The sequence below is a fragment of the Numenius arquata genome, chromosome 8 (assembly GCF_964106895.1).
Source record: "Numenius arquata chromosome 8, bNumArq3.hap1.1, whole genome shotgun sequence".
Taxonomy (NCBI): Eukaryota; Metazoa; Chordata; class Aves; order Charadriiformes; family Scolopacidae; genus Numenius; species Numenius arquata.
Window position 1 is genome coordinate 31,157,037 of NC_133583.1, and position 21,728 is coordinate 31,178,764.

The window sequence follows — 21,728 nt, forward strand, 5'->3', positions numbered from 1 at the left end:
GGGAAGCAAAGGGGCAGCAATGGGGGCCACTGGGGAACGGTGGGGTGTGAGGGGGCAGGAGGTGTAAGGAAGAGCCAGGCAGGGGATGGTGACTGCGCACAGAGGGGATGGGTCAAGGCCACCGAGTAGCCAGTGGGCTGCAGTGTGGAAGGGCAGGTGCGTGTCGGTCCCCTCCCCATCGCTGCCCCATCCTGAACCCAGACGGGATACGGGGTCCCGGTGCACACTCAAGGGGCTCAGCCAGGGGTCCAGTGCCGCCTTGGCCATGCGCTGGGCTGGGCTCCATGCCGAGAGCTCAGACACTGCCATGGATGTTTATCCTGGTCTAGCATCTGGGTGTCTGTCTTTGCTCTGGATTTTGTCACTATTTACCCCCCTCTGCTGTACAGGCTTCTTTTAGCAAGGTCGAGGTAGTTGTGATCTCTCTGCAAATATTTAAACTTAATATTATATATATATATACTTATATATAATATATATAAATATATATTATATTTTCTTTGCTCTTGATGAAGCTGAGAAAGGATATCCTTTGTCACACACCCATGCTGCTGTGAAGTACAAACCATTGGGAAAAGCACAGGTTGGGGCAGGAGGAACAGGAAATTTCTTCTTCCTTGCTGAGAAGGAGCTGGAAGGAGGACAGAGAGAGAAGCCAAACACACAGGCCATGTCAGGAGAGAGCTCCCCAGGCAGGCAGCGTGAAGGTTGTGACCTCAAGGTGCTCTCAGCATCGTGCAGGCACCAAGTTTTGCCCTTGGGATTTTCCTTGCTCTGCTCAGGGTAAGGATTTTGGGGTTGAGAAGAAATGCTGCTGTGCTCTTGCATCACCCCAATGAGCATGGCAGATTTGGTGAGCGCTGCTGCCCCAAAGGGTGTCACAGCTGCCCGTCACCCATTATTTCAGAGCCCTCTTGGAAGGGTTTTGTGTCCATGGGGATCACCGCGCGGTCAGTAGGACCAAAGATATCCAATGGTCCCTCTCTGCCTTTCTCACCCTGGCCACTGCATGCCCAACTAGATGAGGGATATAGCGGGCAACCCAGAGTAGCTTGTGATGCTTTGAATGAAGGACAATGAGGTGGTCCTTCTTTTATTTAACCATGTCTCCTTTCCAAACATGAGCTTCAATAGTGTTACCAGCAGTTCTCGGAGGAGACCAGACCCTGTAATGGAAGGAGAGACAGGACCTGAATGACCTGTCAGGAGACTTTTCCTTATTACGATCTCTGTGGCCAAGCCCATCACAGTGGACATACAGTCAGTTGCTGACTTTCACGATTCTCTTGCTCCTGTAGGCACTTAGTGAAAATCTTCAGATTCACTCCTAGCCCCAAAGAAGCCCAGCTAGAAATTTTGCCCCCCATAGCTGATTCCCAGAAGCTCAGCTTGGTATCTTGGACACAGCCCCATAGAGTCAGCAGGTAGGGAAGGTGCCTGGCTCCGGCTGGGGTTATTGCAGATGTTTTTTTGCTGCAAAGAGGCAGAGAAAAGGGATAGAAAGAAGAGAGCAGAGAAAGGACTACAGAGTAGGAGCATGGACACCCCGGTGTGCCTCCAGGCTGGGACCAAGAAACCCAAGGCTGCCTGGCTGCGTTCTCCCTGCATGGCCTGTGCCAGTGGAGCCAGGCTCCAAGCCAGGGTTTCTCCAGCGCAAGAGCGATGGAGAGAGAGTGACACAGTGTGGAGAGACCGGGGATTTTCAAGGCATCTTTTGGCTTTCGCTAGTTCCCCCCCCCCCGCCCACACACACACACTTTTTGTCAGGCATCTCTTAAAGCTATATTTGGCTAGAGGACAGGAGTTAGGAGCAGAGGTGCCTGGACATCCCACTAGTGTCCAGGCAGGAGATGCCTTGTCCTTCTCCAAGCCCTTTCCTGATCCCAAGTATGACCATCTTCCAGGTCACCTCCTACCTGCCCTGGCCTAGGCAAGGATCTGGGTGGGGGGAGAGAGGGGAGCACGATGGCCCCCATCTCTTGCAGCAGGGATGCACTGACATTTCTGTTCCCATCATGCACAGGTGACAACACCCAGGGTTTTCACACAAATGCACTGTCATTTTGGCAGAGATGACAGCGATCTATTTTTCAATCAAAAAAACAAACCCCAACACCACCACCAAAAAACCAAGGAAATTTTTAAAAAAGCCCTTTGAGACTCTTCTGGTCCCTGTGCCCCCCCAGAAGGTGCAACTTGGGCAGCTTGTCCTGCTCCACCAGTGCAGAGAAGGAGAAATTCGGGGGTCTTGGCACAGAAGGAGCAGGGGGCATGTCAGAGGGATGATGGGGACATAGTATGAGGGTGACACGCAGAGGGAGATAGGAGAATTTCAAGTCCTGGCATTTTGCAATGACAAACCCTTCCTTGCCTGGTGTTAGTGTTACCTAGATGCCTATGTGTTTAGATGCCAAATTTTCACCCTTTTGGTGTGAAAACCCTTGTCTCAGCAATGGCTCATCCCTGCTCACCAGGGGGTACAGGGAAGGGGCCATGCCCCATGCATAAGGCAACTGGGGGGGCTGGAGGCGCTGGCTTGGCTGTCAGAGATTTGTGCTTCTCATGAACAGATAGCTTCTGTGTACCGAAATATTGTTCTTCTATAGCGACACTGAGCGGTTTTTGTACCCTTTAGGGTTTTATTCACAACGGAGGCTGCTGCTATTTTTATTTTTTTGTATTTGATAATTATTTTTTATAAAAATCTATGAAAAATAAATAGTCTTCTCATCCTCCATCTCTTTTGCCTCCTTGCTTCACCCAAGGAGGGGCCAGGCTGGGGGAGGGAGGTGGTTTGGCTGCACCCAGCACCCTCGGTCCCACACACCCTCCTCTGACCCAAACTATAGGTTGTCCCAGCCCAGTGGGAGACCTCCTTTGGATTTCGGGTTGGGGGCACCCAGCTTCCCACCCACCCCCAATGCCCTCCCTGGTTAATTGCTGCCACCCAGCAAACTGTGCCACCAACTGTGAGGACACTTTTGCAGATGGTCTTCTGCTGCTTATGCCACAAACTAGTCCACTGCCAATCACCTTTTGTAATTAACACACCTTAAAAGTAGGAAATGTGTGTGTGTGTGTGTTCACATCCCACCTCCCTGGGGAGAGGGAGCACAGGGTGGCTCATGCCGGAGCCAGAGATACATGTCAAGTGGCATCCTGGCAAGAGAGTTAAAACCACAGACAGTCAAAAAAGTTGCTTAAAGATTTTGGGAATTTATTTTTTTTTTAAGTAACCAGGTAAGCTTTGTACATACGCACTGGGAAACACAAGTAGGTGGCAGCCCATGGTGTCCAGGCAGCCATCGCCAGCTTCCCCATCAGATGGTGGTGAGCCCAAGGCACCCATCTCTGCTTCAGTGCACCACCAGCACGAAGCATGAGAGGGACCAGGGCAAGCTGATGCCATAGTACCAGCTGAATCCCCACCCATGGACAGCCCTAAATCCCACAAACATCCTGTGTTACCAAGGCAGGGGACATCCAGGGGGCACTCGTGGGTTAGGAATTCACTTCAAAGATGCCCACAGCTGCTCTACTCTGCCCAGGTGGCCAAATCAGTGTTTCTGGTGCTCTGGAAAATGGTATTTGCAGCATTCAATGAAGTGGTCTGTCCTGTGGAACCTGCTACAACCACAGTCCTGTGTGTCCCTGGCCATACCTGTGCATCCCCTCCAAACCAGAGGCACCTGGAGCATCTGGGGCAGGTTTGAAAGTCCCAACACCCCTTATGCTGGAAGGCTATCATACTAGTGGCATGAGGAGGGACAGCGTGGGGCTTCTCCCCCTAGGAGTCTTTCCCTGTTGCTATTCCCAATTCCCAGTGGCCCCCAACCAGCCAGGTCTCCCATGGTGGCGGGTATAGAGCCACCAAGCCACAATGGTCTGCAGTGGCCACAGCTGGTGGCGACATCTGCAACAGGACCAGCCTGCCCTGTGGTTGCTCTCTCAGGGCCTGCAGGGTGGTTTACTGGGAGGAGATACTGCTTTTTAAAGACTTTGGGGAAACAGGATTGCAGGGTTTTTCTTCTTCCCACTGCTACCTTTTCCACTGTTCAGGTTTTTGTGGTATATACTTTATGGGTATTTTTTTCCTCCTTCTTAAAGACAGTTTCAACTGAGCAAATAAAATGGCCCTGAAAAAAGTCTTGGTTTCCAAGAGCTGAACAAGCAAGCACAAATGGCAGATAATAAAATCCAGGCTGCATTTCCAATGGACCCATTCCGGGGACATTTCAAGCCTCTCTTCTCATTAGACAGGGGCAAGATGGTTCCTCAAGGAACCCCTTTGCTGGTTCACAGCTCAGCACAGGGTTCGAAAAGGCAAAAGCTGTGCTAGGAGGTATTTCTCTCTCTTTCACCATGTACCTCACTTGCAAGCAATGGATAAGATGAGTCATGGCTGAGCAAGCGGAAAGATTAGAAAGGACTGAAAAACACAAGCGCTTGCAGTGGATTGGGGTTCAGGGGGCTGCTGGACCGCTTCCTCATGTCTTTAAACCCTGCTCCCTTCCTTCCAGCCATCTCTGATGGCCATGTACCTCCCCTTGCTATGCACCAGCGTCTCCTTCACTTCTGGTCTTGGCACGGACTCTCTCGTTGCTTCCTGGAGGAGGAACAGCATCTACTGGTGACATCAGATGTCCTCTCTGGGGCAAAGCTCCTGAAATCATGCCCTTCCACTGGGGCTCTCACAGAGGACAGCACATGAAGGGGCTCCACAGCCCAAAGCAACCATTTTTAAATCAAAAAGGGCAGTTGTCTGTGGCAATAGCCAAGTGACGAGCTGTTTTCCCATCCCATCCCTCCTTTCCACCAAACACACAGCTTCAAGGCCAAGAGATGCCAACCCCTGTGCCCCCAAGATGAGAAGGACATGCAGTTGAGCAGGGTGGTGGCTCTTTCAGCAGCAAACTGGGTCTGAAAAGCTTTGTGAGCCATTACTATGGAGGAGACCACATAGTCAGTCATTAAGAAACAGGGCAACCACCATGACCAAGGAGGGGACACAGTGCTTTGTGTCAGGGTCAGTGCCACATCATTCATGCATGCACTGAAATGCAGAAATCCCTGCTGGTACCTACCTGAGGATGAACAGGAACCGCTGGCCAATGGCAACCCTTCCAACATAGACACATATTACCAAACCCTTCCTAAAAAGCTGTCATTTTGTGTCAGCTGGTGATGCATCTTTTACAGTCCACTTCCTTTTGGGTATAGCTTTCTCCAAGCCCCAATCACTTGCAAGCCAGATGACACCTAAGGAGATTTTGCTCTGACGAAGGTCTGATGACCCAACTGTGCCGACACCTTCTTACACAGCAGCTCAGGCTTGTAACTGCGTGCCTTGCTGCCACACAGCCCCTCTCCTCTTCCTCCTTCTCTTTCTCCTCCTCCTCCTCACGTCTCATTCCACAGCCACGGGTTGTTGTGCAATGAGCCAGTGGCAGCCACAGCACTTAACTGCACGGAAAATAGCAGAAGGAAAGTATCGAGTGTATTTTTAGCTTATTTTCCTGCAATTTAGCAGTGGGAAGAGAAAAAAAATAAAAATCAAGTTGTTCCATGAGACATAATGAAGTCTGGTTTCCTATGGATTCATGCGCTATAGCCCCTAAATCCTCTCTCTCCCGTGGCCTCCCAGGCATCCTGTCTGCCTGCCCACAGTAATCCCCAGCTCTCCCTGCGTCTCCCACCCATCTGGCACGGCAGGTGGCAATACACACTGGGCTTGGCCAAGGGGCCAGCCACTAGAAGTGCTGATGGCCTGAGCACTGGACACAACACTGCTCTCTGTAAGGCATCCTTTGCGTCTTATCTCTGCTCAGGCACTGATTTTTGCATCATTCGTAGGATATTAATATTCTTAAAACTGCTAGTCTTCTGTCAAAAGTCTGCCAGATGGACCAGGAAGTTCTCAGTGGATGGTTGACCACCAGACAGCAGCATCCCATCCACCTTATACCCTAAAAAAAGTCTAAAAGGAGCTTTTTTTGATTCTGCTCCCAAATTCCCAACATCCATGGAAGTTTGCAAAGCAAGAACTAAGACCCCCCCCTTATGGAGGGTATGTAAATGCAGTCTTCTCCCCAAAATCCGAAGGTTCCTGCAAGCATACCCACTTTCCCGTGCCCAGCAGAGCAGGTAGGCGAGGTGAGGTGCAAGACACAGCTCTGGCCATGCATACTGAGTGGTTCGGGACCTCACTAACCCAGTGGGCAGACAGGCTAATGCTAAACTTGTGTGAAGACGCACCCGAGTTCAAAGGCTGGGAGTGTTTCATCCGCTACCAAAAGATGACATCAACTGGACCAAAACTATAAACAAACACTCCAGTTTGCCAGAGCCACGGATTACTAACAGCTCCGTTTAATAGTCAGTTGAATTATCATCTGGAGTTTTACATAGTGTTACAATGACTTTTTTTGTTGCTGTTGTTTAAGACTTTTTTTTTAATTATTTTTTAAGTAATCCGGAAGGGTTTTGTGTTTCTTGCCACGTGGCTATCTCCCCCTAAAGCACCCTACTTTCAATCTACCATAGTAAAACATCACATTAGAGTTTTAATAGAACATCAAGGAACATGAATTGTAGCCATCTTTGTAAAGAAAAAAGGACCAAAACATCTTTATATGTTAAATAACTCCACAACAAGTAAAAGGCAGTAATGCTACTACAAGGGTACAGGTGCAGCAAAGAAAAAACAATGGCCCAGAGGTTCATCTCAGGTGAACGATAGCTCAATTAATTCAGAAATAAAACAAGAAAAGAGGGCAGGGGGGCGAAGAAGGTTGCAGAAATGTATGGAAAACAGTGTCTTCTCCAGCTTTCATGTGGTTGGCAGCATGGGAAGAACCAGGAGTCCAAGACAGAAAATACTGCGTAGGACCCCATGGCAGATGTGGATGGTGTCAGCTCTGCAGGGAAGGGCATGCCTTGGGGCTTACCCACGGCTGTTGTGAGTGAGCAAGCCCCACGCAACACATCTCACCAAGGCCAGGTCTGCAGCCATGGTGCAACCCCCCTCCTCTGGTCTGGGCCCCCATGGCAGGCTGTTGGACCTTGTCTGAGATGGGCTCGTGTTAATTGAGGGGTTTGGCAAGAAAAATCCAAGTTTGAGCAAAATTCTGAGTTCCAAAGCTAGAGTGAGGAAACTAAGAAGGAAGTCTTCACAAAGCCATGGCCATCATGAAAATGGTCCCACAGATGTGCCATGCTGGCAGGACCTGCTGGCACAGCTGGTGCAGCAACACCGTGGCAGTCAACCAGATGGAACACAGCCCCACCAGCAGACTGCACGGTCCATCACGGGATGGGGACCTGAATCATGTCTGACTGTGCAATGGTGCTGCTGAAGGACCTTGGATTGGTGGCTTTCCCCTCGCCCTCTGGGGTGGTCCTTCTCCCAGCCCAGGGGGAAGCTGGGTCTGAGGGAGAAGAGTCCAGCCCGGCTGGCTGATAACGCTGCAGGGTTCTGGTTGACTATGCAAGGGCTTTGAAATGCGAGTGCAGAAGCAGAAGTATCTGCAGAGCCCCAGTGCAAATCTTGGGGCCGGATGAAAAAGTAACCTAGGCAGGTGTGAACGCGTGGGGCATCCGGGGTTTTCCTGGCAGCATCGCAGTGAGTGGCTGGCAGACTGCACTGCTCTTGTCCCTGCTGCTGTACCTAATAAGCAATAAAAGAGAGGAGTCTGCTACCCAAAGGAAAACAGTCTGCGTTTCATATAAAGGCCACGTAAGCGGTATTACTTGGCGAGCAACCAACTTGCCTCTGGGCCAGAGCAGCCTTCGTTCAAACATCCCTCCGAGGTGTTGAGCGGAGGTGCCCTTTGCCCATCCCTGGATGGCTGCCCGGCTGGAAGTTAAAAGTTGTCTCAGCGTCCGCTGGGAGAAGCAAGAGGATAAACCAAAGCATCTTGGCCAAGATTGCCAGTGGCTGAAAGGAAAAGGAGCAACAGCTCAGTATGGATCACCTGTCAACGCATGTCTGTGCACGGAGGTGGTGCTGGTCTTGCTCTGAGCCCCAAGCCCTTGGCAGCATCAGGCACATCAAAATATAAGGAGAAACATGTGAGAAAAAGCCAAACAGATCCAGTAGACCTCCTTCTTGCAAAGAGCAGGTGTTCCCCCAAAGACCCCTGCCAGACACATTCCTTACAGAAACAACACTGGGACACACAGGTAATACTGACTGCTGGCGGCTGCTCCCAGCAGCTCCCTGGTACAGGCCAGCCACCCCTGGAGGAGAGGTCTGCCTGGGAGAAGGGAAGAGCAAAGCACTGTGTGGTCCTGCAGGAAGATACTGAACTGCTGTTGTGCAAATACTGTGATGCAGCACTGTCCACCGTGACCGGCTGCAGATTACAGCTGCCTCCCTCTCAGCACCACACAAACATTCGAGCTGTGTCCTTGGCAGGTGGCAGGAGGAATGAGGCAGAAAATTGTAAGAGACTGGCTGAAGATTCCTCCTGCCAAGCCTGAGAAAAATGAAAAGGAAATTTCTTTCTGAAGAGGCATCATAAAAATCCCACTGCAGGGCTCCTAGCTTGTCCAGATCAAAGGTGCACAGCTGGCAAGTCCAGAGATGCCTCCTCTGCAAACAAGGCTGGAAACTGAAGCTAAAAGGAAGCTGTTTGCTGCCTCCAACACCATCGGTGCTAACAGGGTTTTTGGGAACAGTTTGCTCTGAACTCAGCCCAGTGTCCCAGGACAACCTAATTTCTTTGTTTTTTTTAAAAAAAATGTCACCAGTGAGACCTGCAGATGTGAGACTAAACACAGGCAAGCAACGCCCCCAGAACCCTGCCCATCATGCCATGTCACTGAGCCCTCTCTGGGACCAGGATCTCTGGGACCATCCTCCACTGCCGTGTCCGGGTATGCTACAACCCACTCCCCTTGCCACGCAGAGCCTGGGCTACACCATGGCTACAGGGCAGCTGGTGCAGAAGGCAGCCTCAGCTGTGCCGTCTGGGTGCTGCTGTCTTGACTGGGGCTCTTCTGAGCAATAGTTTGACATTGCTTTGAAGTCTTTACTGTGGTGGGTAAAAAAAAAAAAATGGAAGGGATTTTTAAGTTGACGTCCAAGGAATTTGGTCCCAAGAAGAAAGATCACAATGTCCAGCTGACCTGAGGCCAAGCTGCCTTTGCTCTGGAGGACTTTGCGTCTTGGAGCAAACGTGGGCTTTGAACATCACAGAAGAACTTGAGGAGATGGGGTCACCAATGCCCCTCTCTCCTTGCCCCAGCTGATGGTGCCCCAGTCCTGCCCTGCAATGGCACTGTCGCTTAGTCAGGTCTCATCCAGTCCTCAGGCTTTACAATTGCAAAAAACCAACCCAGCCCTCTTGGCTGCCTGGTAGCTGTTTTCCTCAGCCATAACCATTAGCATCTCAACCTGACCTGCATGCTCTGCCTCTATTTTCCCAACCCTGCATCACTTGCTGTCCTTTCATGCCCGTGTCACCGTGTTTCTCCCATGACTGGTGTCTCCCCACCCTTGGGAATGGTCCCCACAACCAGGTCAGGGATGGGGCAGGCAGAGAAGGCTGTTCCCTTCCAACCTGCCCTCTTCACTGATGCTGAAGAACCTCTTGGCAAAATGAATAAAACAAAACCAAGAAAACTGGGTCCCACAAGACTTCTAACTAGAAAGGCTTTTGGCCAAGTCGAAGAAGAAACTAATACTGAGTCAGTCCTGCACAGAGCAGCCAGTTTCACTCCCCAGTCCAAATTTTTGCCTCCAGAAACATCAGTGATACCCTCCCCCCGCCATGGGTCCATGTATAAAACCCTCACAAACGCCCATGGGAAGGCCAATGTGAGAGTGGGCGCCCGCAACCCTCAGTAGTCCTTGTCACCATAGTCATTGTAAAGGACACTCAGTGTCTGCTCCTCGCACGTCTTCTTGAGGTCCCGGCTGAGCTCTGACCAGTCGAGCCCATAGGGCTTGATCTCACTGTAGCGGCAGGCAAGGTACTTGAGGGATGAGCGCTGGAGGCTGATCTTGGGCTCTTGCAGGAGGCTGTTACACCAGCTGCTGAGGTCCCCCAGCTGTGAGAGGATGAGGCCGGCTTTCCTGCAGCAAGGGCAGGCAGGGGGAGATGCCAGGGGAGATGGACAGCGAGGGGGCAGCCGGAGAAATGGAGACAACATAGGGGGAAGGTGGGAAGAGCGGGAGAGTATGAGGAGAGAAAAGCAAAGACAGTTAAGGATGCCACAGAAGCTCCTGGTTGGAGAAGAGACAATGTGAGAGTTGGGCAGTGAATAGAGGAGAAGAGCAGAGCTTGACCCTGCTGGGATGAGAAGGGATGGTGGGCTGGGGGGACACACTGGCCCCATGGTAGCACTGCAAGTCTAAATGCATGCAGGAGCTGCATTTTACCAGGTGCCCGCACCACCACAGTGGTGCTGGACCTGCTGCACTGGTCTTGAGACTCGCCTTACACTTTCCTGCCCTGTCCCCCCTTCTTCTTCCACCCCATATCATCCACACAAGGCCAGGTTTGCTGAGGGTTTAGTGAGGGGACAGTCACAGGTGTAGCTCTGAAACCCCCTACACCCTTTGGGATGGACATCATGAATGACTCAAATTGCATCACCAGTCACTGCTGCAGCTACTGGACCCCAAATATAACAGGATGGGAAAGTGGAAGCAAACAGCACTACAGGCAGTGGGGAGAAATGCTAGAAGGTATGGCTTCACGTATGGCCAGCCCAGGGCAGCGTCACCACGTGTGTTCTCTCCATGAAGTGCATGTGTTGCATGTCTGGGAACTGCGATGGTCCCTCGTGGCTTCATATAGGATACTTACATTGACATCACAGGGCACAGAAAAGGTGGTCATGCTGGGAGCCTTGCTCCCTTGCTGTCACTTGGCTGAGTGGGACGTGATGGAGAGGAAATGTGTGGGCTTGAGGACCAGCACTCAGAGCCATTTCTGAACACAAGTACATGTTATCTTCAAGCTGCGCTCCAAATGACATGCAGAATGCAAAGGGGAGCATGGGATGAGTTAGACAGCAGCTGCCAAACCAGTGTGGTGTGGTGTGGTAGTAGGGCTGCCCAAAAGAAGGCAAGGAAGGAGAAGGAGGTTTAGGGAATAAAAAAAAAACCCAACCAAACACAACCCACTAAAAATATCATGCCTGTCATCTGTATTAGTCTGGCTTGCTGGGGTCTGCGTGGAAGGCTGAAGGTCAGATAAACATGACCCTCACAAGATGCAATATCATAAGATACAAGTACAAGGAATGACACTCCTGATGCATGACCTGCAATGGTTACTAGCAGTTTAAGAAACATGTCTCGAAAAGCAAGTTGCAAACTAGAAGGAATATACTGAGGCACACAGCATAGGTTTGATCAAAAAAAGCTCTGAGAGAGCAGGGGATGTGGTGGAGCTCCCCAGTTCTTTGCACGTGCATTTTGCACCTTCCAATTGCAGAGAGCAAAATGAGGAAAGGCAAGTCATGGTAATAGTGTTTGGTAAAGAGCCACAGCCCAGACAAGGAAGCCACGAGAGACGATCGAGTGACAGAGGGAGAGGAGGTCCAGGAGAAAGCCATCTTCAGCAGAAGACAGACATGCAGCACTCCCAGGGCAACACAGCCTTAGTGTGGGCTTGTTCTGGTAGTGAGAAAGTGCTCAATTCCCAGCCCCTTGTGTTGGATGAGATATTGGAAGAGCGCAGAGGATCCTGGCCAAATATGACCTCAATTGTGTTTTCTTGTTTTCACATTTTTCCTCTTAAAATTGTGCTTCTAGTGCTTTTATCAAGAAAAACAGTTTGTTCAGATAAAATACATTATGTTCATTTTAAACTCGTCTAGCACTTTGGGTGATCTCCAGGGAATCTGGCAAATGTGAAGGTAATGGGTTCAAATGAAGTGCCTTGCAGGTATTGTATGTGCCTGGAAACCCAGACAAAAGCATCTCAGGAGCTGGGCTGTTTCCTAGCCAGTTTCAAGGTCAGTCTGTGGGTTGGTAGACACAGGGAAGAGAAGATACATCCCCTTGGTAGCTGTAATTCAGCATCTATTCAGCACAGAGCAGGCAGTGGAGGCACGAATCATGATGCTGGGGAAAAAAAACCCTCTTTGTCACACTCTTGCTTGGATAAGCAGGGGTTGCGTGTGGAGCACACGGTTGTGTTGTGGCTGGTTTGATAGCTAAAGGGTGTGTGTACCAACCATAGAGTAACATTCACAGTTCCTCCACACCTTTCTGTAGGCCAGGTCCACCTAGAGAGAGCTGCTCAGAGAGGAGCAAATTTAGCCCAGGCCAAGCCAGAGCCAACCTTGGCTTTCCTGGAAAGAAAATCTTCAAGAGGTCCACCACAGTGCAGATGGTCATGTACAGCTCACCCCTTGCTAGCCAGCTTCAGATGGCTACAGCTCTGAGGGGCCAGTCTGGAGCCACCAAGAGGTTGTGCAGCTCTGCAGCCTTGTGAGCCTTGCAGCCCTGGGGCTCACATCCAGACCACAGAAGAGAGGTGCAGGTGCTTAGCAGAGTGCTGACACTCGGGAAATAGCCATCCAAGCTGCCCAGGTCTTCCAGCTGTTGGAAGGTAGCAGACCTGTCAATCCTCTTGGTCCACACACCTAGACACCTAAGCGAGGTGCTGTGATTGCTTCTCTTTCTCCAGCACCATAGGTACCCTAACAGGAACGTTGACTATGATACTACAGATTTTGTCCCAAAGCCCTTAGACACCACCAGACTTGACCAGTCTTTGCATCAAATTCTACTTTCACTTAGTACTTGCTAGAAAATGACTTGTCTTTCCCTCCATTTCTTCTCCTGATGTAAAGTCCAGGCCTACCTGCAGCCCTTCTCATACTGGGAGGGAATGACACGCATTTGTAACCCCAGACAAATTATCTGCACGCACCCTTGTTTCCTTCAGTCCCGCAGCCAGTGTCACTGAGAAGGGAGGCAAGCATGCCCCAAGCAAGCAGCGACAGAAGGCGGCGTGGCCACGTGGAGGAGGAGGGACATGGTAGAGTCAGTCGCGTGGGTCCACATCCAGGACTTCAAAGGAGCATCGGCAACAGTCAAACAAACACTCTCTCTGCTGGCTAAATAATGTCATCTGCAAGTGATTTGTCCTGTCACTACCAGTCTGGATACTTCGCCCTCGCAGACGATCAAACAGGAGGTCTGCTTTCCAAGATTTGTCATCACCAGAACCCACTGCAGCTGCCTAAATGTCTCTTTCCAAGTAGTGCGAGCTACAAACACTTCATCAGCAACTTGCGTCATCCCATCCTAAGCACTCCAGCTTTTCCAGAGGGTGGAATTAACCCTCTGGCTCGTAGATTTATACAGCAAACGGTAACATTTGGGCAATTCAGTGGCATTTCTGGCTGCTCCATGCCAATGTATCTCTGCCTTGTGAGGCTCAAGGAGGCAGCTTCCACCCCATGTTCTGGATGGCCCTTGGTCTCCTTGCTGAGGCAACGAGCAGTGATGGCAATGCTCAGCCTCAGTGCTGGCAGTGGCTGTGTGATGACTCCAGTCTGTCGCATAGGGAATTTTATGCAGTCCTCACGCAAACCATCACAACAGATGTCAGTTGGTCTGTGCAAACCGGGTCTGGAAATTTCACATCTGGAAATGGAGACAGAGCGGCATCACCGCAGCTGGACTCAAGATGAAGGTGAGATGTAAGTCCAAGCCTGCTGGTCCCAGTCGGTGTCATGAGAATGAAGCAACCCTGGGCAGAGGAGCCTGGTGGGAACCTCAGCTTTAACAAGAGTCCACGCACTGAGATGTCGCTACTGAGTTTTGAGGCTCTGCCTCAAAGAGTTTAAATTTCTTAGAACATAAATGGGAAAAGGGAAAAGAGGAGAGACCCCAGCTTTGCTCCAAGGAGTGGAGGATCTCCTGGGAGTTTCTGAATAAGGAGACATGCTTTAGAGACACTAAATTCAGGACAGCCACCAGCTTATTTGCTGAGTGTTTCTGACCCCCCAGCAGAGGTTTGTAGGACAGAGAAGGTACACGGAGCATCTCCAATCCTCTCCTAGAAATCCACCTGGAGAAGCAGGGCTGGAAGACAGCTAGTGGTGAGACAAGCAAGAGGAGGTGTGGGGTAGGGGGTAAGGTGGAGGCCATGCATTTCATAGATAGGAGCTGTTGCTGATGTACATTTTAAGTCATCCTAATTTCCAGATGGGCTCAAGGCTCTGGTTCTTTGGAGGCCAGATGCTATGAAACACCACTGCAGCCCACACAATTTCCCAGACTAGCCTGATAAACTGACGGGAAACATCCACGTTACTGGGAAACCACACAGACAAAAGCGGATGTCAAAGGACATGGGGAGAAGGGAACATCTGGCTGCCTCCACAAGCCTGTGGCTTGAGGCACCCCCATCCTCAGACAGCTGGAGGGGCTGCAGTGACCTGGAGAAGCCCAAGGAGAGGACATAGTGCTCACTGAGGCATGAAGGAACTGTATCAGCTGGGAAGGACAGGGCAACCTTCTCCATAACCTGCCATGGAAGCTCAGCACTTCCTGGGCACCAAAAATACTCATGGGCCTAAGATCACCTCATACGACCACAGACATGGATCAAAAGGAAGGGAACATGTTCAATTCAGGGCCAAGGTCAATACACTGCCTGCTTTGGAAGACAAGGGACAGTGAGTTCAACACACAGAGATGCATTCAACTCAAGCCAAAGCCCAGGAAAAGGAGGAAAGCTGAGTCTGATCTTGGCACAGCCCAGCACTTATCTGTGTATTTGCATGCACAACTTCATCAAGCAGCTTCAACAACTGAGCTCTTCAGTGTCACCTTCTCCAGTAGGCGTGAAGGTACAACCACCTTCTTGCACCTTCTCCCCTCTATTAATGCCCAGAGTCCTTCTGTAGCAAAATGCTTCAACCACACTCCCTTGCTTCTCACCAGCAACAACGTCCATTCCTCAAAGGTGCACTATTTTTCTGAGACCTTCTGCCCTTTTGCCTGTGGCAGCAGCTACTGAGGGAAAAAGAGAATCCCATCCCTGTCCCCTTCTTATTCTGCATGGCAAGAAAGGACTAGACAAACCTCCAGAGATGGTATTGGGCTTGTGAGATGGACAAGGACAATGGGTCGACAATGGTTTACCACCTTTCACCTTGTCCAATGTTTATGGTCCTTCAAGGAAGATGGCTGGACCCTAAACATATGCACAGCATCCAGCAAAACAGAAAGCCCACTGCGAGACTCTAAGTTCTACCATCAAAAAAATTAATGAAATTTGCCAGAGAGCTATGTTCCTGGTGACCAGTATCTATGAGGGCTAAGCATGTTGGTGGGCAGGCCTGTCTTCCTAGCCAACCCAGCTCCTGAGCCTACCTGGGTCCCAGCTCATCTTCACAGCGCCAAGTGAACTCCCCAAAGCTCTCATAGTGCTGGTTGTAGTGGTAAAGGACTCGGTGCAGGCTGGGGGAACCCAGGTCCAGCAGAGTGTTGTAGGCTGTTTGCTGCTCCTTTCCACTGGTATAGCCGTTGAAGAGGTTGTAGATCTTGTCTGCTATTTCTGGGTAGAAGGACAGGGGGTATTCAGTGAGGTGCAATAAAAAACATGAACAAAGTCCACCAGGCTAAAGCTCAGCTCTAGGGAAATCAAGACCAGAGCCAAGATTTATTTCCTAAGTTATGATTTATGTCATATCAAGATCAAGACAAGGTGCCAATGGAGGAGCAAGGAGTAGTCGGCATTCCCCAGACTTAGTCCAAGTTAGGTTCCCATAGTTTGGTCAAATTAGGAAAAGAAACAGGTGGTGTCATCAGGTATTGTTAGTGAACTATCATTTATTTACAAGAAGGCACACAACTCAGGGTTCTTGAGCACAGACACCACCTAGGCTATCAGTTGCTTTCTGGGCAGGACAGGCAGGTCTTCTTGTTTATTTCAGTATGTCCTGAGGGCTTGCCCCTCTGCCCACCCTCCCATGAGCTCAGAGTGCCTCTGTGTTTGATTGCAGAGAGGATATGTCCCTCCTGCTGTGCTCCATACCAACCCTCAACCCCACATGGCAGCACCTGGGCCACCACAGGTGAAGGAGATGTTACAGCGAGGACACAAGACGTGTGTGGGGATGTGCTGGAAAGGGGAACTCCCTGTTGCTGGTCCCAACCACCACAGTCCAGCAGCTCCCTCCATCTCACCTTGAGCTTTCACATCATCTACCACAGGGCAGGGAGTCTTGACTGTCACATCACTGGACCTGGAGCGTCTTCCTGTGTTATCAACTCCCCACAGTGTGAACCTGACCGAGAAGGAAAAAGGTGAAGCTCTGGACTCGCAAGCCCTCACGCAAAGACAGGTGGCATCAGGCAAGAGCACCACGCTCAGGGCGATGGCGCTGCTATGGGCATGGCACAAGGCAGGTGACTCACATGTAGGTGGTGTCAGGCTCCAGGCAGCGAACGATGAGGGAGATGGTGGAAGAGAGCCTGTCAGGCACTTGGGCTGGCATGGCGCAGGGTGACTTGGCGCCAGAGATGATGTCATCCACGAAGCTCAGTACTGTCTCTAGGGAGAGAGGGGAAGACACACTGCAGGTGATGATGCAGGTGTCCCTGGGGCTGTGGAGAGGCGCTGAGGTCTGTGCCCACTACCACACTGCCTGGTGCCAAGGGGAACCAAGGTTCATGCATGAGGTTGGTGCAGAGATGGACTCATTGCTTTTCCAGCAAGGCTCATCACCATGGCGTGGAGCTGCCACTTCTGCAGCATGGTGGGGAGGAAAGGGGCTGCTTTCTCTTCCACAGGGTACTGAATATGTTGCAGTATTCCCTTGCAGAGAGGGAGACAGAGGCTCTCCTCCAACATCTCCATCCCACCCTTCCCCAAGAGAACCAGTAGAGTTCCCACTCACCTGTCTCCACCTTGGAGTGGTCCATCCTGTCGGTGACTTTCTCTTGACGGAGGAGGTAGTCAACAATCTGTACCCCAATGGGAGGCTCCGAGTGGCCCCACTCCAGCACCACCAGTGTGCTGCTGGGCTCGTGCACGGTAGAGAGCCGCAGGCTGGGGAACAATGCCAGCTGGTCAGTATCTCAAGAGGGCAAGGTCCACTGCCCACCCACACTGCCCACCCACAGTCACCCTCACCTGTGTCTATCACTATCTTGCTGCTCCTCTGTGCCAAAAAAAGGCAGCCAAACCACCAGGCTGAGGTGGGGGAGAGTTACTGAGGACAACCACTCCAGCTGGTCCCCATGGCTGGTGCAGAAGACAGCATGAGTGTGTCCTGCCCATGTTTGCCAGTTCCACTTACTCTGCTGTGCAGGTCACATGCACATGCACCTGAAATGAGCTGGTAGTACCTAAGGACAGTTTTTGCATGATTGTCTCACAGCAAAAGGACTTCAAATCCATTAGCCCATGAGAGAGCAAGCTCAGGACAGAAGTGACTCCCCCTCTCCTACCCCTCCCGGCTCTGGGCATGCTGATCCCAAGGACTCCTTCCATGGGGTTTTGCTCTACCAGGATGGATTCGAAACCAGCTCCCCAATCTTCATCTGAATTTAGAAAAGACACTGCATCTTTGCATCCTCTGCCTGATTTCCAAGTCCCCCATCCACTTGCAAACCTGTCCCATAAAGCCACCCCAGCCCCACCACCTCCTGCCACCATGCGGTTCCCCACTGCCACCTCCTCCCAGACCCATCACACGAAGAGGCCAGGCTAGGCACCTGTGGAGACTTACATGGGGTGTGGGAGAGGTGCACAGGTGGGCAGCCCATCAGCCCCAAAGGCACTCGAGTCACAGCGGCACCAGTCCTCGATGACGTCCCCACTGCCTGAGCACCACAGCGAACTCATGGTGGCCTCCTGCAAGAGCTGGGAGAGAGGAGAAGGCAGTCAGCACCGGGCGGGTGAGCTGCTATCCTGCTGCCACTCAAATCAGCGCTCATCCATTCCCCAGTAGATTCAGCACAGTTCATCCACCCTGGAGAGCAGGGCCAGCCAACAGACAAGGGCTGACATGGCTTGAGATGATGCCACCAGGGAAATCTGCCTGCAAAGACCATCCTGATGATGTTCTGCTTCCTCCCATGCCCAGCCTGACCACCCCCAGCCAGCAGCTCCTCACCCGCTGGGTCTGGTTGTTGGTGACCAGCTCGTAGATGGGGGCCGCTTTGGTGACCTCCAGCAGGATGGGTTCAGCCGGCACATCAGGACCAGAGGTAACATGGCAGAGTGGGCAGGAGGAGGGGCAGCGCCCGCGGCTCTGGCACTCCATCCGCACACCGGCTGCCATGCGCTTGGTGCCTGACTCGGAGAGGCTGGCGATGTACTCGGGGAATGTGAGCACCTTGGGGTCCCGCTCACGCTCCTCTGACTCATCTGACGGGGAGTTTCCTGGGGAAGAGGGGAAAAAGGGGACATCAGGGTGGGCTCTGAGCCATGGAAAAGGGGATGTAAGGGACTTAGAGCCCTGCTGTGTGTCCAGGTGCCCCCCCCCCCATATCCTTAGGAGCTCCCCGCTTGCACTGTAGGGATGAAATGGTCACTGGTCTTGACAGTGGGAATCAGGACTGGAAATTCCACCCTGGCTTCTATCATTGCAGGTCCTTTTGTCTCCCGTGCCTCAGTTTCTCCAGTTCCAGCCCTTTGCCTGGCACTAGGATGGGCCACCCTTGCAGCAGGTCCCCACTAGACCGAGCCTCCTTCTTGTGGCTGCAAGCTCATGAAGGACCTCTCTGGGCTTCTTCACCCCATGCTGAAACCCCCTCCAAAGCTCCCTGACAAGCCATTCTGCTGCAAAATCCCTCCTGGCCCAACATCTGATTTCTTTGCTCGACTCCCTTTGTGTCCAAGGGCCCCCATCAAAGCTGATGTGACAGAGCATGTTGGAGACCAGGGAGGAGTGTCAGACCAGGGTGCACAGCAATGATGCTGACTCAGTGTGCCCTCCACACTGCCCAAAGGTCTGCAACCAGCAGCACCAAAGAGCTCAGAATGAGGAGGGAAGACTTATCTCACGATGCCCAGAAAGCCCCTGAGATACTACAAAGCCACCAAGACCCTCTTCAGCCCCTCCACCTCTCCCGCGTTCAGTGCCCACACAGGGGAAGGGAGGTGGGGAGCAGTTCGCTTTTGGGAGCTGGCTCAAACCTGGCTCCTCCTGTTCATTTGCAGCTGGGCAAGGAAACAGGGTCTCTCCCTACGGGCTTAGCTTACAAAGCACCATCACAAAGCAAAAGAAAACGGTGAGATGGAGGCAGATACATTCATTAGGACCACAGACTTCCAGCCAGACTGTGATGAGGCTGAAGGCTTGTTTACCCTCTTCCCCGTGCACATAGGGGGATATCTGCAGGTCCTACCCTGCCAACCCTCAGGCAACCCTGCAACCCGGCAGGCTCGGGAAGAAAATTTGCAGCTGGGAAACATTGCCATGGGCTACATTTTCCCCCTCTTTGCGCAAAGGTGCCTGATGCTGGGTGCCACTGTGTCCCCACTGCACGGGGCAGCAAGCCAGACCCTGTGCTTGGTAGACTTTTCTCCAGCCCTCCCACAGAAGGAAATATTTTGACACAAGGGGAAAAGTCCTGGCACAGCAGTCAAGAAGGTAGGATCTGCCCATCACTGCTGTGCCCTGGCTAGCATCGCCCCACTGCTGTGAGCCTTGCCATGCAGGGGAACGATGTTTTTCACCTGAAAGTGCTACCACAGGATGTCCCTGGCTCTGCTCCAAAGAACGAGGGGCAAAGAGGGACCACTGATGATGGTAAAGGCGGGCCAGTGGGGATGGAGGAAGCCAAAGGATGCCCAGGTAAAGCCTCGCCCCTGGGACAGGCTCAGGGCATTGTCGGCAGTGGCTTAGTATGGGCTGGCTGCTGTGGGGAGCTGCTGGAGAGCATGTCCACGGCTCAATAGGAATATCTTCCTATTGCAAGGATTTGCTGAGAAATGGGCCAGCGATATAGCCTATCCTCGAGACTCCTGCAAAGAAAACAAGGCTGTTAAACAAAACCCAGGATACAAGAGCATTGCTCCGCTCCCCCAGTGAGCTGGAAATGGATCGCTTTGGGCTGGCTGTGAATTGCAGCTTAGCAGGCACTGAGGGAAAGCAGAGGAGCCAGGGAATGATTTGTCTCTTGCAATTTCTCAATCAATATCCAGCTCCTGACGTTTGCAAACAAAAAGCAAAGGAGGGAAAGAGACAGGTGCCAGAGCGAAACTGAAATGTGATATTGTGGGTGGAAAGAGACTGCCAGACCTGAAAAGCCTCCAAGCAGGAAAATCAAAGAGGAGGAAATTGCAGGAGAAAAAAAAAAAAGGACTTGCAATCAAAAGATGCTACATCTGGAGACAGCCTACAGCAAAACAGCAATGGGTCTGTACTCTCGCAGGTGGGCTTGGGAAGAAGTCCAGGCTCCAGAAGGTCTGAACCCTGTAGGATCCAGACTCGGGCTCAGAAAGGAGCCTTTTCCACGTAAAAGGCTTGGAGAGAAAATAAATGTCTTCGCAGCTGGGGCACAGCAAGAACAGCACCGTAGGCTGGTGCCAATACTGAGAATTATGAAGTTTCATGATGGAAATGATATGGTGGTCACAGCGCCTGTGAGCTCCAAGCTCACGTTGCTGCATCCAGGAGCTCCTGGGCAGGAGGCAGAAAACCAAGGCCACCTAAAAAGCAGCAGCTCTGCTCAGCATCCCGTGTCTGAACTTGGGAGCTGGTTCTTGCTTGCTGCCCAAGCCTGGGTGGTGCAACCCAACCTCCCCTGCACAGGCAGCAAAACACCCGCAGGCATCTTTGTAAAGGCCAGGACATGAGAAGATGCCGTGGTCCTGGTGACAGCCAGCAGCAGGTAGGCATTAGGATCCCTCTGCTTTTGGAAAGCTCATGTCCAATTCAGCCATCGCTTGCCTGCAAACCCCTTCCACAGGGCAGTTGTCACATCTCACTGCAGTGAGGGCTCCAGAGGGTATACAGCAGTGTTGGATGCCCTCTGCACCCTGGTGAACCTCCCAGTTCATAACTGGTTTCCAGACATTAAAAGCACAGCACTGACAGCCTAGGAGAAGAAAGCACATTAGAGGGAGAAAAGTCTGGCCGCGGGATGCAAGTGGAAGAGAGCAGATATGGTGGAGACAAAAGGAAGGAAGGAACAGGATTAAAGACAAATAACAGTTAAGTCCAGAATCAGGCAGGATGGCTTGGTGGGATTAGTGCATTTGTCTTTCATCTCCCTGGGGATGAGGGTATTTATCTTCCTTTCTGGCCCAGACTAATGCCTGCTGCAGTCCATGGGAGTCCTTCAGCTGGCTTCAAAGGGTGCGAGAGCAGGGTGTAAATAAGAAGATGAGATGGGACGCAGCCCTGACGCGGGCTGGGCACTTTCCCTGCTATGCCAAAAGCAAATCCAGCTTCCTGCTCCTATGGGGTGGCTGTGGGGACCCTTCCTGGGGACGAGTGGGGCTCCTACCTTTGCTGATGTCCTCATACTCCAGCCAGAGCTGCCGCTGAACCTGCCTGTTGGGATACCAGATGGAGCAGGACTCCTCAAAGCCATACACTGCCTCTTGGATGTAGTGGTTGCCAAACTGGTCCAGCAGCGCTACGAAATCTCCACGGGAGGTGGCCCCATCCAGAGAGTGGAGCGCATTGCTGAAGGCTGGGTAGGAGATGAGAGGAGATGCTCAGATCCCAGAGGACCCCAAGCCCTTGCCACCTCTTGTGATGGGCAACCAATCTCTGAGCCCATCACCTGC

At 51.8% G+C, this 21,728-nt stretch overlaps 1 protein-coding gene across 1 annotated transcript in view; it reads right to left on the minus strand.

Annotated features, from left to right (window-relative positions):
• Nucleotides 1-9,843: 9,843 nt before the first annotated feature.
• The window catches only part of ASTN1 (astrotactin 1), a 53,896-nt gene continuing 42,011 nt past the window's right edge, over nt 9,844-21,728 (minus strand). The window contains exons 16-23 of the mRNA XM_074152678.1: nt 21,443-21,631; nt 18,100-18,368; nt 17,713-17,846; nt 16,879-17,030; nt 16,397-16,532; nt 16,166-16,266; nt 15,350-15,533; nt 9,844-10,078 (exon numbers count right to left, since the gene is read on the minus strand). Of these exons, the coding sequence (XP_074008779.1) occupies nt 9,844-10,078; nt 15,350-15,533; nt 16,166-16,266; nt 16,397-16,532; nt 16,879-17,030; nt 17,713-17,846; nt 18,100-18,368; nt 21,443-21,631 (1,400 nt within the window). The remainder of the gene's footprint in view (nt 10,079-15,349; nt 15,534-16,165; nt 16,267-16,396; nt 16,533-16,878; nt 17,031-17,712; nt 17,847-18,099; nt 18,369-21,442; nt 21,632-21,728) is intronic.